This window comes from Mercenaria mercenaria, chromosome 12 (genome assembly GCF_021730395.1).
Source record: "Mercenaria mercenaria strain notata chromosome 12, MADL_Memer_1, whole genome shotgun sequence".
Classification (NCBI taxonomy): domain Eukaryota; kingdom Metazoa; phylum Mollusca; class Bivalvia; order Venerida; family Veneridae; genus Mercenaria; species Mercenaria mercenaria.
The window spans coordinates 18,936,998-18,952,415 of record NC_069372.1 but is presented as its reverse complement, the minus strand read 5'-3'; the positions used below and the strand labels follow the sequence as shown (position 1 = coordinate 18,952,415).

Sequence of the window (15,418 nt, the reverse complement as noted above, 5' to 3'; positions counted from 1 at the left end):
CATTGCAATGGTTTCCTCCCTTCTGCACAAATCATACACTGTAAAAGCACACATTTTCGCTGTGTCAAAATTTTGACTGTTTGATATTTACGAAATTATAAAAATGGTATCCTTTTGAATTAGCAATATACTACAGTAAATATTTATGTGAGGATTAATTTTCGTGAGAAGTAGGGCGTGCGATTATAGTGAAAATGAAACCTTTGCGAAAATTTCTGCTTTACAGTTTGTCAATAAGTTTGTACCACTGGCCTGTTTAACAGACTGATGGGAGAAAAAAAGTTGTATAAATTGTGTAAAATGTATCACTTTAATTCTAAATCTAATTGTTCTTTATCAATGTTGACAATCATTTTATTTAAGGATTTAACCATTAAGTTGATTTGTCATGAACATTGCTATATGTGATATGAGTAATGTGTTTAACTTCTTTACACTTGACTGTGTATTATGTTTACTGTAACAGTTTACGATAGGAAACTAATCTGATATAAGCTCATTTTTACATGTAGTCAGTGGCTTCCATGCACATGATGTACTTATCACTGTACTAGTGTAAAACCTTTAGTTCAGTCTCTATGCAACTGTTTAGTTTTGCTATTCTTATGTCGAGATTGGGCTTCTTTTCCTTTCATATTCTAAAAGTGTAGAATAGAAATTGATTGAAATAAATAAGTATTCAATTGCTTATATCCCAGATTCTCGTTTTCTCATTTGAAACACTTATAATAGATTACAGTTTGCAATTTCAAATGTGTATGAAGCAGTAGTGAACATTTTACAGTCTGTATCAGTTGATATTTCCAGTGAATAAAAAGGGGCTTTGTGTCTTTTGTAGGGAGTGCTGGACAGATTTTCTCAGATTCAGCCTAAGTTGATATTCAGTGTAAATGCAGTACATTACAATGGCAAAGTGCATGACCATTTGGAGAAACTGGAAAGTGTTGTAAATGGTAAGAAAGTATTTGAAAATAAATTGTTCTCTATATGATATTTTTAGCTCATCTGAACTTTGTTCAGGGACAGGTATAATTAAAAGTGGATGGTCCGGGGCCTGTTGTCAACATTTTTAGCTCACCTGTCACAAAGTGACAAGGTGAGCTTTTGTGATCGCGCGGTGTCCGTCGTCCGTGCATCCGTGCGTGCGTGCGTGCGTCCGTCCGTAAACTTTTGCTTGTGACCACTCTAGAGGTCACATTTTTCATGGGATCTTTATGAAAGTTGGTCAGAATGTTCATCTTGATGATATCTAGGTCAAGTTCGAAACTGGGTCACGTGCCTTCAAAAACTAGGTCAGTAGGTCTAAAAATAGAAAAACCTTGTGACCTCTCTAGAGGCCATGTATTTCATAAGATCTTCATGAAAATTAGTCAGAATGTTCATCTTGATGATATCTAGGCAAGTTCGAAACTGGGTCACGTGCCGTCAAAAACTAGGTCAGTAGGTCAGATAATAGAAAAACCTTGTGACCTCTCTAAAGGCTGTATTTTTCATAGGATCTGTATGAAAGTTAGTCTGAATGTTCATCTTGATGATATCTAGATCATGTTCGAAACTGGGTCACATGCGGTCAAAAACTAGGTCAGTAGGTCTAAAAATAGAAAAACCTTGTGACCTCCCTAGAGGCCATATATTTCATAAGATCTTCATGAAAATTGGTCAGAATGTTCACCTTGATGATATCTAGGTCAAGTTCGAAAGTGGGTCACGTGCCATCAAAAAGTAGGTCAGTAGGTCAAATAATAGAAAAACCTTGTGACCTCTCTAAAGGCCATATTTTTCATGGGATCTGTATGAAATTTGGTCTGAATGTTCATCTTGATGATATCTAGGTCAATTTCGAAACTGGGTCACATGCGGTCAAAAACTAGGTCAGTAGTTCTAAAAATAGAAAATCATTGTGACCTTCCTACAGGCCATATATTTCATGAGATCTTCATGAAAATTGGTCAGAATGTTCACCTTGATGATATCTAGGTCAAATTCGAAAGTGGGTCACGTGCCTTCAAAAATTAGGTCAGTAGGTCAAATAATAGAAAAACCTTGTGACCTCTCTAGAGGCCATATTTTTCATGGGATCTGTATGAAAGTTGGTCTGAATGTTGATCTGGATGATATCTAGGTCAAGTTCGAAAATGGGTCACATGCCATCAAAAACTAGGTCATAAGGTCAAATAATAGAAAAACATTGTGACCTCTCTAAAGACCATATTTTTCATGGGATCTGTATGAAAATTGGTCTGAATGTTCATCTTGATGATATCTAGGTCACTTTCGAAACAGGGTCATGTGCAGTCAAAAATTAGGTCAGTAGGTCTAAAAATAGAAAAACATTGTGACCTCCTTAGAGGCAATACTTGTGAATGGATCTCCATAAAAATTGGTCAGAATGTTCACCTTGATGATATCTAGGTCAAGTTTGAAACTGGGTCACATGCCTTAAAAAACTAGGTCAGTAGGTCAAATGATAAAAAAACCTTGTGACCTCTCTAGAGGCCATACTTTTCATGGGATCTGTATAAAAGTTGGTCTGAATGTTCATCTTGATGATATCTAGGTCAAGTTTGAAACTGGGTCAACTGCGGTCAAAAACTAGGTCAGTAGGTCTAAGATTATTAAAATCTTTTGACCTCTCTAGAGGCCATATTTTTCAATGAATCATCATTAAAATTGATCTGAATGTTCACCTTGATGATATCTAGGTCAGTTTCGAAACTGGGTCAAGTGCGGTCAAAAACTAGGCCAGTAGGTATAAAAATAGAAAAACCTTGTGACCTCTCTAGAGGCCATATTTTTCATGAGATCTTCATGAAAATTAGTGAGAATGTTCACCTTGATGATATCTAAGTAAAGTTCAAAACAGGGTCACGTACCTTCGAAAACAAGGTCAATAGGTCAAATAATAGAAAAACCTTGTGACCTCTCTAGAGACCATATTTTTCAATGGATCTTCATGAAAATTGGAGAGAATTTTTATCTGGATAATATCTAGGTCAAGTTCAAAACTGGGTCACATGAGCTCAAAAACTAGGTCACTATGTCAAATAATAGAAAAAACGAGGTCATACTCAAAACTGGGTCATGTGGGAAGAGGTGAGCGATTCAGGACCATCATGGTCCTCTTGTTACTTACAGCCGGTAAATGTCTCCTCTGAAACTACTGGTCAGACTTACACCATACTTAGTCTGTGGCAAGATCCTCTCTCAAATTTGTTCAAATGGGAGACAACCCCTTTTAGGGGAAGCTAGAGATAAAAATAGAAAAGATCTTTAAACAACTTTTTCTCATGTATTGCTTGGTAGATCTTCATCAAACTTGTCAGTAGCGTCATAATAAGGTCGTCTTTGAATTTTGTTTAAATTTGAGTACTTGGCCCCTTTTAAAAGCGTCAATAGCCAAAATTGAAAATACCTTTGAACCTCTTTTTACTATTAAAGGAACAACTTGATGGATCTTGTAGCATCATTATAAAGTCCTCTCCCAATTTTGTTCAGATAGAGGCACTTAGCCCATAAAAGGCCCCTTTTTGGAGGGGAGGGGTGGTGGGGGGCACTAAAGCCAAATATAGAAATGCCTATAAATAGCTTCCTCCTGTGAACTGCATTATGGATGTTCATTAAACTTGATCTTAAGCATTAATTAAAGGTCTTGAAACTACAGCTATATCAGAGAAGAACAATGTAAAACTTTTTGAATTATAATCATCATTCTGTTTTGTATTTCAGGTTTACCTGACCTGGAGAAAGTTGTTGTGATCCCCTTTGTTCCTTCAGCTTCCTGCAATATCTCAGACATTAAAAACAGGTAAGATAACAAATAAGAAAAGTTGGTTCAAATTTATTAAACCCTTACCCAGCTAAATTTCTATAATGAAATTGTCCATCTTTCAATATGGACAGTACAATTAACTTATAAGGGGTGCTTACCAAAACGTTTCTGACTGAATGGCGAACAGTGCAAATCATGCAGGGATGTGCTGGCTGATCATGATCTGCACTGGTCGGAAAGGCAGAATCAATCGTTTTCAGCATGATAAGGGTTAAAAGAACAGTTGGATGGAATTTCTTAGTCACAGTATGGAGAATCATTTCATGTTAATTTACACTACCAGGCTGTCTCTGGATTCTATTCCAATATCAACTAGATTGTTTCATCTGAGTGACAACTCCTCCACATGAATCAGATGATGTCAGATCATCATAGAGAGTATTTTCCTCAGGGAAAGAACTTTTAGATTGGCATTAATTAACTTGACAAGTACAAGTTCTTGTTTGGTAAAAGTATTATATCACAGTCTAAATACACCAGGGTACAAATTCCAGACTGTGGACAGCCATCATGCTTATCATGACCTTATCATTGACATTATCTGGGTGGACTAGTTTTGTCTTTATTGCTATTTGTAAAGTGATTTACTACCAAATTCCTTCATATCGGTGTAGTTCAATAGAAATATTGCTGCCATGGAGAAGGGTTCATTTTCCTTTTATGGCTATCTTCTCTTAAACTCATTGTTCAACTGCAAAATATTTCCACTACAAAATTCCTTTAATAATTGTTTTTCGTTAAAAAACTTGGAAAATATCTTCTCAGAAGCTGCTGACTCAGATTTGAAATAATGTCACAGAAATGTTGCTTGGGTAACCCTTAACCAAAATCGTTTAATACAGTTGTACCACACGTTGCTTTTTTCATAGTAATACATCCTGTTATTTATCAATGATAATTCACAGTTGTTTCTATAATAATTGAGCCGTGCCATGAGAAAGCCAACATAGTGGCTTTGCGACCAGCATGGATCCAGACCAGCCTGCGCATCCGCGCAGTCTGGTCAGGATCCATGCTGTTCACTTTCAAAGTCTATTGGAATTAGAGAAACTGTTAGTGAACAGCATGGATCCTGACCAGACTGCACGGATGCGCAGGCTGGTCTGGATCCATGCTGTTCGCAAAGCCACTATGTTGGTTTTCTCATGGCGCGGCTCAATTGTCATTTAATAGATATAACTTTTGTTGTACTTTTTCAGTACTATGCTAGAAGATTTTTACAAATCCGGTCTAGTGGATGGAAGCTGTCCTCCCCTAACATTTGAACAAGTGCCATTCAGTCATCCCATGTATATAATGTATTCCTCGGGTACAACTGGAGCACCAAAGTGTATGGTTCATTCAGTAGGGGTAAGCGCTGCTTTAGCTTAGTTACCTAGGTTTATACCATATTTTTCCCAAGTGTTGGAATGCCCTTATTAATGGGATACCCTCAAAATTTGCAGTAATAATATTTTTCCTGTACCTAACATTTGTGACTCGGTAGCCTAGTGGTAGAATGCTCACTTCGACTGCGGGAGGTCGTGGGTTCGATCCCTGGCAGCATGGTAGCTTCCTCACTTGGTGCTCAGCATTAAGAGGATAGTGCTAGGACTGGTCAGCCTGGTGTCAGTATAATGTGACTGGGTGGGATATCATATCACATGTCTACGGCATGATATTCCAGTGAGGCAGCACTATAAATTTGGGCATTGTGCTCACTGCTACAAGTAGACACCATCGTTTATATGACTGAAAAAATGTTGAAAAAGACATTAAACCCAAACCCACACAGACAGAGAAAATAATATATTATTTTATTAGCTCGACTATTCATAGAATAGTAGAGCTATTGGACTCGCCCATGCGTCGGCGTCCGCGTCCCGATTTGGTTAAGTTTTTGTATGTAAGCTGGTATCTCAGCAACCACTTGTGGGAATGGATTGAAACTTCACACACTTTTTTTTTTTTTTTTTGGAACCACGTTTAAGGCCCGTTTATTCATCACAAAATTTACATTTATATTTCAATATGTAACATATACAACATTAAAATATTCACATATTACATATAACATTCAAAGATTTCTCCTACTTTTAACATATATAACATTCAAAGATTAACATGTACATGTCTTTTTCTAGAAAAAACGTAGTTCAACTTTACTTTAAAAGGAAAAAGAAACCTCTTTAATAAGTACTATCAGGTTATTGAAACATACAAAAAAAGTACATAGAAAGAAGAAATGATTAAGCTGTATTGATTATTCTAAATAATTGAGAAACAATTTACTAATCTAATGGCAACAGATTATAATATTAAATGTTGATTAAGTATGTGGACTGACAATAAAAAGCTGTACAACTGCCCAGTTATCTCTTTCTATTTCTTTTATATTGGTGCTTCTGTATACTTGCCAGGCACAATTCAAATAACCTTTTAAACCATAAAAACTTGGTACAATCTCTTTTCTTTTACAAGCGGAAATATATTTCTTAATTTGTAAGAACAAAACGTAAGATTTTTAAAAAATTTTTTCACAATTTCCTATAATAAAGTCTTCTGCTCTTATTTGAACAGTTATTCTATTATTCAATAAAACATTTTTCACTTCTTGCAATAGATTTTGAATACAAGTACAAGACCAGAACAGATGTATAATTGTTTCTTCCTCTTCTTTACAAAAAGTACAAAGATTATCAGTTACAATATTCATATGATATAATAAAGACTTAGTACCAATAATTCTGTGGAGTATTCGTAATTGTAACCACTGAATGTAAGAATCTCTTGTCATGAGAAATACAGATTTATAGGCATACTTCCATTCAATATTATTAAAACATTGGTTCCATTTAACTTGACTAGTAGGTATATCATTGTTTGCAATCAGTACATTATACACATGCTTATTTGCCATATTTGAAAATAAAACTTTTGAAACATAACAAGAAACAACAGGTCCATAGCAACTACAATTACCACTTATTCTAATATTACATGTTCTTAAATAGGATTTTATAGTACTTTTTAAACCTTCATAAAATACAAAATTTAACCTTTTACCAATACACTGTTGTAAGTAAGATATATCTACAAATTCACCTGTGTCTGATATTAAATCTTTAACAAATCTAAAACCTCTATCAAACATACTTTTATCAAATACACCTTTGTTACCAATTTTAAAACAGCTGTTATAAAATAATGGCATTGCAAGAAGTTCATCTACAGTTTCAACAGGCATCTTATCCATATAAGAGATAAAACTTCTTAACACATCACACCAGAATTTGTTTCCTAACCTTTTCATTATATTTTCGCAATACAAATTTCCAAGATTAACAATTCTATGTAAGTCAAATATTGATTTTAACAACACATAACACTTTCCAGTTCCATTAAAAGCTTTTCTTATCCATGACATTTTCATACTATGTTCATATTTATAAATATCCACCATTTTTAGCCCTCCTTCTTCATAATTTTTGACAACAACAGAGCACTTTATTTTATATGGGCCATTCCATACAAAGTCATATAACAATTTGTTTAAATTATCCATAAATATTTTAGGTGGTGTTGGCAAAATTATAAACAAATTTGTAAAGAGAGGAACTAACAATGATTTTACAACAGTAATTTTTCCAATAGGAGTAAGTAATCTTCTGTTCCAGTAGGATATCATCCTTTTAACATTTTCTAACTTATCATTGAAATTAAGCATTATCATATTATCAAGATCTACATCAAAAATAATACCAAGTACTTTAAACCTTGTAGTACCCCAAGATAGTTTGTACTTTTGTCTTTATAGATCGGGTACTGTAATTCATTGCACCTATCCAAATAACATTAGTCTTCTCAAAATTAACTTTTAGACCAGAATAAAATGAAAATTCATGTAGCATATCTAGGGTAGCACGTAAAGACTCTTCCGAGCCATCCAACAAGGGTGAAGTATCATCAGCAAATTGAGATATTTTATACTCAGCTTCATCAATAGTTATACCTTTTATTTTCTCAGAATTTCTTATTTTAATAGCAATTATTTCGGCACACAATATAAAAATATAAGGACTAATTGGATCTCCTTGGCGGCAGCCTCGTTCTACTTTGAAGAAATCTGATAGGAATCCATTAAGTTGTACTGAAGTCATAGTATTATGTAGAAACAATCTAAGCCATTCCTTGAATGTGGTTCCAAAATTAAAAAAATTGAAAGCTTTTTCAATGAAATTAAAGGATAATGTATCAAATGCTTTCTCATAATCTACTGTAATTAATAGTCCAGGAATCTTTCTTTCTTCTGTTATTTTCATTATATCATACAGTAGCCTAATATTTTCTCCTATGTATCTACCCTGTAAAAAAACAGTCTGGTCATGATTTATTAGTTTTGGTAATACAGACTTCAGTCTATTTGCAATAGATCCAGAGGCTAACTTATAGATAACATTTAACAATGTAAGAGGTCTGAGGTTTTTTAAAAAATTTCTGGGTTTATTTTCTTTTGGGATACATGTTATTATTCCTTGTTTCTGAGTAACAGATAGGGAACCAATAGTAAATGCATAATTAATAGATCTTACAACAAAATGACCAAGTTTCATCCAAAAAACTTTTAAAAATTCTACAGTAAATCCATCTGAACCTGGAGACTTTTCATTTTTTTCAGGGTGTTGAGCATTTCACTATAAGTTAATAGACCTTCTAAACTATCTGCTTCTTCTCTAGACAACTTCTTAACAGTAATATCTTTTAAGTCATTTTCTATATCATACAACTTTTCTAAAACATTTTTAGAATACATATTTTTATAAAAAGAACAAGCTTCATTTAAAATATCTGACTGATTTGACAGCACAGTACCATCTTCTTTTTCTATAAATGGAATAACTTTGCTTGTACAATACTGTTTTTCTAGATTGCAGAAATAACTTGAAGGCTTTTCACCCTCATCTATGAACTTTGCTCTAGATCTTATTACATATCCTTTCATATTTTCTGCTCTTATTATTTGCAATTCATTTTGTAAATTCAGTAATTCTTCTTTGTTATTCTCATCTAAGTTCTTTTCTATATTTTCCATTTTGTTTACTAAATTTTTTTCACGTGAAACTCTCTGTTTCTTCTTATAACTTGAGTATGCAATGGTTTTTCCCCTTATTTCCATTAACAGAGTTTCCAGAAATAACTGATCATTTATAACAAACTGAATATCATTGTTGTCTTTATTAAGTACATTCTCTAAACAATATACAGGTAAACAGTACTGCTTTTTAATCTCGTCAATTTTATCATTTATACACTCTAAATAATTTCTATCATACAGCAATGAATTATTAAATTTCCATAGAGGTTTACCATGTTCAATCTCATTGAATACCAATTCTAAACATACAACAGAATGATCAGACCGGTAAGAGATTCCAATAGAAGACTCCTTAATTTTTGACAGCAAGTTTTCTGATGTTAGAAAAAAGTCAAGTCTACCTTGCTGTGTAGAATTCATCCGCCTCCAAGTAAAACGTTTTTCATCACCATTAATAATTCTAAATGTATCAACTAAATTTCGTTCCCTAATAATTGTACAGATTTTTTCCCTAGCTTTTCTATTATTATCAACAGATCTGTAATTCATATAATCTTTGTCAACATCTAATACAAGGTTATAGTCTCCACAAACAATGTACGAATCATTACCGATTGTATCTATACGATTAAATACATCAGAATAGAAACTAGGTTTGTCAGCATTTGGACCATAAATATTACATAAAGTAAATCTTTTCCCATCATAACTAACATCTAAGAATAGACAGTTACCAGTAGTATCTCGCTCAACTGAGTGTACAACAGTTGGAATATTCTTTTTCAATAAAATGCAAACACCTCTAGAATTTGAAGTACCATGAGAAAAATAGCAGTCTCCATCCCATTGTGATTAAATAACTTTTTCTAAACCATCAGTAAAATGACAATCTTGTAAACAATAAAACTCAGCATTCTGTTTTTTCAGGAAATTAAAAATATCAATTCTTTTACTATAATAATTATTGTTTAGACCCCGGCAGTTGTATGAGACAAATTTAATATTACTCATACTGACTAGAAATGTTCAGTAGCTTACTATACTGTTATAAAAGGCAATCCACATCTTTCTACCTTTCAGTACATCTATACTATCACAAATTAAATGCCATATAATCGAACAGCTTAACATATAACACATGAACGAAAAACAAACTAAATAAACAGTTAGTAACAGCATAACTGCGTGTGCATTGATGTTGCACAATTACATATGGATACACAACTTAAAAGTATTATTTGAGTAAATCATCAATTGTATAAAGTTTTTTAAAGACAAAAAGCATTTTAGAATATTTGCTGACTATGACTACTTGTTTATACATGTCCATTTACTAAAATAAATTTTACATTATTTCTATTAAATTTTAAGGTTCTACTGTATAGCATAAACCAAAAAAAATAAAATAAATCTGAACCACACTGTACAATAAAATGCTCATTTAAACATGACTTTTGCTGCGTAAGTTGCTTTGCAAATTCTTCTGTATAGATTCACTTAAATGCATAGTGAGTTTAGTGACATTTATTCTGTTTGTAATTTACAAGAATTATCAAACATGTAAATTTTTCTATTCAAATCCTATCAGGCTTTACAATTCTGACCATGTAAAATGTACTTTTCTGTGATTAAAAACATAATAGTATACCAACAAACCTAAAACTTCACACACTTATTCACTGTGATAAACTGACTTACATTGCACAGGTTCCATAACTCTGTTTTGCTTTTTTACAAAATTATGCCCCTTTTTTGACTTAAAAATTTTTGGTTAAGGTTTTGTATGTAAGCTGGTATCTCAGTAACCACTTGTGGGAATGGATTGAAACTTCACACACTTATTTACTGTGATAAACTGACTTACATTGCACAGGTTCTATAACTTTATTTTGCTTTTTTACAAAATTATGCCCCTTTTTCGACTTAGAATTTTTTGGTTAAGGTTTTGTATGTAAGCTGGTATCTCAGTACTCACTAATGGGAATGGATTGAAACTTCACACACTTGTTCACTGTCATGATCTGACATGCACAAAGCAGGTCCCATAACTTTATTTTGCTTTTTTACAAAATTATGTCCCTTTTTCAGCATAGAAATTTTTGGTTAAGTTTTTGTATGTAAGCTGGTATCTCAGTATCAACTAATGGGAAAGGATTGAAACTTCACACACTAGTTCACTGTCATGATATGACATGCAGTGCAAAGGGTCAATAACTCAACTTTGCATTTTACAAAATTATGCCCCTTTTTGAACTTAGGAGTTTTTGGGTTAAATTCTTCTATGTAAGCTGGTATCTCAGTACCCACTAATGGGAATGGATTGAAACTTCATACACTTGTCCACTGTCATGAGCTGATAAGCACTATGCAGGTTCCATAACCCTATTTTACTTTTTTACTAAATTATGCCCCTTTTTCGACTTTCTTATTCATTCAAGCGACAAGGCTGTTAAATAGTCGAGCGTTGCTGTCCTCCGACAGCTCTTGTTTTATATTTTAGCTAGATTTTGAAGCATATTTGAATCACTCTTGAGTCCACTTTCTGAAAAATTACAGAAAAAGGCCTAAGGTTTTGAAACTTAAATTCAAGACCAGTCTCGAGACAAGACTTACTAAAGCATCTGATTGGTTGTTACTTAGCCCTAATTTGAAATTGACCAATTGACAGTCAACCTACAATAGACTTGGTAATGGGTTTCAGCACCTGGAACATATGGATTTTGATAGATTGATGTTATAACAAAATTTTGATCAAGAAAACAAGAAGTCGTTATATTAATATTTATTCTATTTTGCATTAGAGGAATCCTGAAGGAACATGAACTACATTTGCTACACATCACTTTATCATTCAAACACGACCAGCAAATAACCTACATACTTGTAGAGCAAAATCTATCTCGGGTTATTCTGCAATAAACCACTGGCGTGCAATGACGTCATCCAATCCAGGTGCGTAGCACGGTCGTAAATAGTAGTTACCATTTTTATAGGCCCGTTTGAAAAACGGGACGTATTATGGGAACGCCCCTGGCGGGCGGATGGGCGGGCGGCGTCCACAGACCTTGTCCGGAGCATATCTTCTACATGCATGGAGGGATTTTGATGAAACTTGGCACAGTAGTTCACCATCATGAGACGGAGTGTCATGCGCAAGAACCAGGTCCCTAGGTCTAAGGTCAAGGTCACACTTAGAGGTCAAAGGCCAAATTCAAGTATGACTTTGTCCCGAGCATATCTTCTTCATGCATAGAGGGATTTTGATGAAAGTTGGCACAATTGTTTATCATCATGAGACGGAGTGTCATGCGCAAGAACCAGGTCCCTAGGTCTAAGGTCAAGGTCACACTTAAAGGTCAAAGGATACAAGAATGAAAACTTTGTCCGGAGCATATCTTCTTCATGCATAGAGGGATTTTGATGAAAGTTGACACAATTGTTCATCATCATGAGACGGAATGTCATGCGCAAGAACCAGGTCCCTAGGTCTAAGGTCAAGGTCACACTTAGAGGTCAAAGGATACAAGAATGAAAACTTTGTCCGGAGCATTTCTTCTTCATGCATAGAGGGATTTTGATATAACTTGGCACAAATGTTCACCACCACAAGACAGAGTGTCATGCGCAAGAACCAGGTCCCTAGGTCTAAGGTCAAGGTCACACTTAGAGGCCAAAGGTCAGATACAAGAATGACTGTCCGAAGCATTTCTTCTTCATGCATGGAGGGATTTTGATGTAACTTGGCACAATTATACACCATCATGAGAGGAAGTGTCATGCGCAGTTCCCTTCTTTAGAATTACTTCCCTTTGTTTTACTATAAATAGCTTATATTGTAACTTTTTCATTACTAGACATAGGGAAAAATCGAGACCACTTTTCTGTAGTACAACATGCATGTTACATCCAATTTTGAGGTGTATTTTGACCAATCTCTACCTGGTAAGGATTTTTGTGTGGACTTACAATTTTTTTTTGGGGGGGGGGGGGGGGGGGGGGATTTTTTTTTAAGATTAACTTCCCTTAGTTGTTACTATAAATAACTTATATTGTAACTTTTTTATAATTGACCGTAAGGAAAAACCAAGACCACTTTTCTGTGGTACAACATAGTTGTTACTTTCTAATTTTAGGTGTATTTTAAGGTATCTCTACCTGGTAAGGAGTTTTTTGTGGACTTAGAAAAACAAAAGAATTACAATGATTACTAAACAGCCACAAAATTAAAATTACATCTGCAAATACAGGTGCTAGAGTAAAGAAATTTGCTGTGACGGGCGTATATTGTGACATTCTGGCACTCTTGTTTTTTTAATACTTTTGATACTAGCATGTCGTGTTAGAATCGAAATAATAAGTTCCAAAGTGTGATTTATCGTAGAATAACCCGAGTTTTTCATTCTTATGCGAAACAATATATCACTCAGGCCTATGGCCTTCGTGATATATTCTTACACATAAGAACTCAAAACTCGGGTTATTCTACGATAAACCACGTTTGGGAACTTATTGTACCCCCCCTACAACAAAGTTGTAAGGGGGGGTATACTGGTTTCAGGTTGTCTGTCTGTCTGTCTGTCTGTCTGTCTGTCCGTAGACGCAATCTTGTGCGCACCATCTCTCCTTATCCCCTTGACAGAATTAATGAAACTTCACACAAGTGATCAGTACCATCAGTGGTTGTGCATGGGGCATGTTAGGTTCTTTCAGAGAAAAAATTGCAGAGTTATGGGACTTTGTTTTTTTGTTACTATACTATATACATAGACACAATCTTGTGCGCACCATCTCTCCTCATCCCCTTGACACAATTTAATGAAACTTCACACAAGTGATCAGTACCAACAGTAGTTGTGCATGGGGCATGTTAGGTTATTTTAGAAAAAAAAATTGCAGAGTTATGGGACTTTGTTTTTTTTTGTTACTATACTATCTACATAGACACAATCTTGTGTGCACCATCTCTCCTCATCCCCTTGACACAATTTAATGAAACTTCACACAAGTGATCAGTACCAACAGTAGTTGTGCATGGAGCATGTTAGGTTCTTTTAGAAAAAAAATTTGCAGAGTTATGGGACTTTGTTTTTTTGTTACTATACTATATACATAGACACAATCTTGTGTGCACCATCTCTCCTCATCCCCTTGACACAATTTAATGAAACTTCACAAAGTGATCAGTACCAACAGTAGTTGTGCATGGGGCATGTTAGGTTCTTTTAGAAAAAAAATTTGCAGAGTTATGGGACTTTGTTTTTTTGTTACTATACTATATACATAGACACAATCTTGTGCGCGCCATCTCTCTTCATCTCCTTGACACAGTTTAATGAAACTTCACACAAGTGATCAGTAACAACAGTAGTTGTGCATGGGCATGTTCCGTTCTTTCAGAAAAAAAATTTGCATAGTTATGGGACTTTGTTTTTTTGTTACTATACTATATACATAGACACAATCTTGTGCGCACCATCTCTCCTCATCCCCTTGACACAATTTAATGAAACTTCACACAAGTGATCAGTAACAACAGTAGTTGTGCACGGGGCATGTTAGGTTCTTTCAGCGACAAAAGTTGCAGAGTTATGGGACTTTGTTTCTTGTTAACATACTATGTACATACAGTCTGCATATGCTATCTTGTGCATGCCTAATCTACCAAACCCTTGCACACAATTTAATGAAACTTCACACAAGTGATCAGTACCAACCCTAGTTGTGCATGGTGCATGTTACATTCTTTTAGATAAATATTCTGCATAGTTATGGGACTTTGTTTTTTGTTACTATACTGTATACATACAGTCTATAAATATAATTATGCAGTCTTGTGTGCGTCAAATTGCAATGTACTGTGTCAGTGCATGCGGTGGGGGGGGGGTACATTCATCACCTTTAGTGATAGCTCTAGTTATTTCTTAATTAACAGACAAAAACAAAACAAAAGTTTCATACTTCAGCTGTTAATACTTTTACAGGGTACGTTGATGAAACATCTAGAGGAGCATATGATACAGAGCGATATGACCAGAGATGATATAATGTTATATTATACCACAGTAAGTTCAAGTATTTCTACGGCAATTACATTTCAGTGTCCCTAGTATAAAATAGTATGTTTGGGAATGAGAAGCTTGTACAAACTTGTAATTTATGATTGGTGTTTTTTTTTTCCACATAAAGAGTTAAAATCTTTAAAAATGAAAGTGAACTTTTTTAGTCATTCTTTTCAAAGTGTTTATTCAGTCAAAAAAAACAACAATGATTTAAAGTACTTCTGACTCATGAAATTATTAAGGTAAACACACGATATGTTTGAAGGACACTTTTGGCCAATTTTTAGCTCAGCTTTTCGAAGAATAATGAGAGCTGTTTCTTCCCACTTTGGGATAGGCTGAGTTACACCTTGATGAAGGTTTTTTATATAGCCCAGTAACTATTGCATGTATTGGATTGATGCAATTGCATACAGCTAACTGTCAAGCTGTATCTCAGTAACAACTGTATGACTA

At 34.4% G+C, this 15,418-nt stretch overlaps 1 protein-coding gene across 1 annotated transcript in view; it reads left to right on the top strand.

Annotated features, from left to right (window-relative positions):
• LOC123533150 (acetoacetyl-CoA synthetase-like) overlaps nucleotides 1-15,418 on the top strand; it is a 42,173-nt gene that overhangs the window by 10,762 nt on the left and 15,993 nt on the right. Inside the window, exons 6-9 of the mRNA XM_053519347.1 lie at nucleotides 839-953; nucleotides 3,727-3,805; nucleotides 5,029-5,179; nucleotides 14,885-14,965. Coding sequence (XP_053375322.1) covers nucleotides 839-953; nucleotides 3,727-3,805; nucleotides 5,029-5,179; nucleotides 14,885-14,965 — 426 coding nt within the window. The remainder of the gene's footprint in view (nucleotides 1-838; nucleotides 954-3,726; nucleotides 3,806-5,028; nucleotides 5,180-14,884; nucleotides 14,966-15,418) is intronic.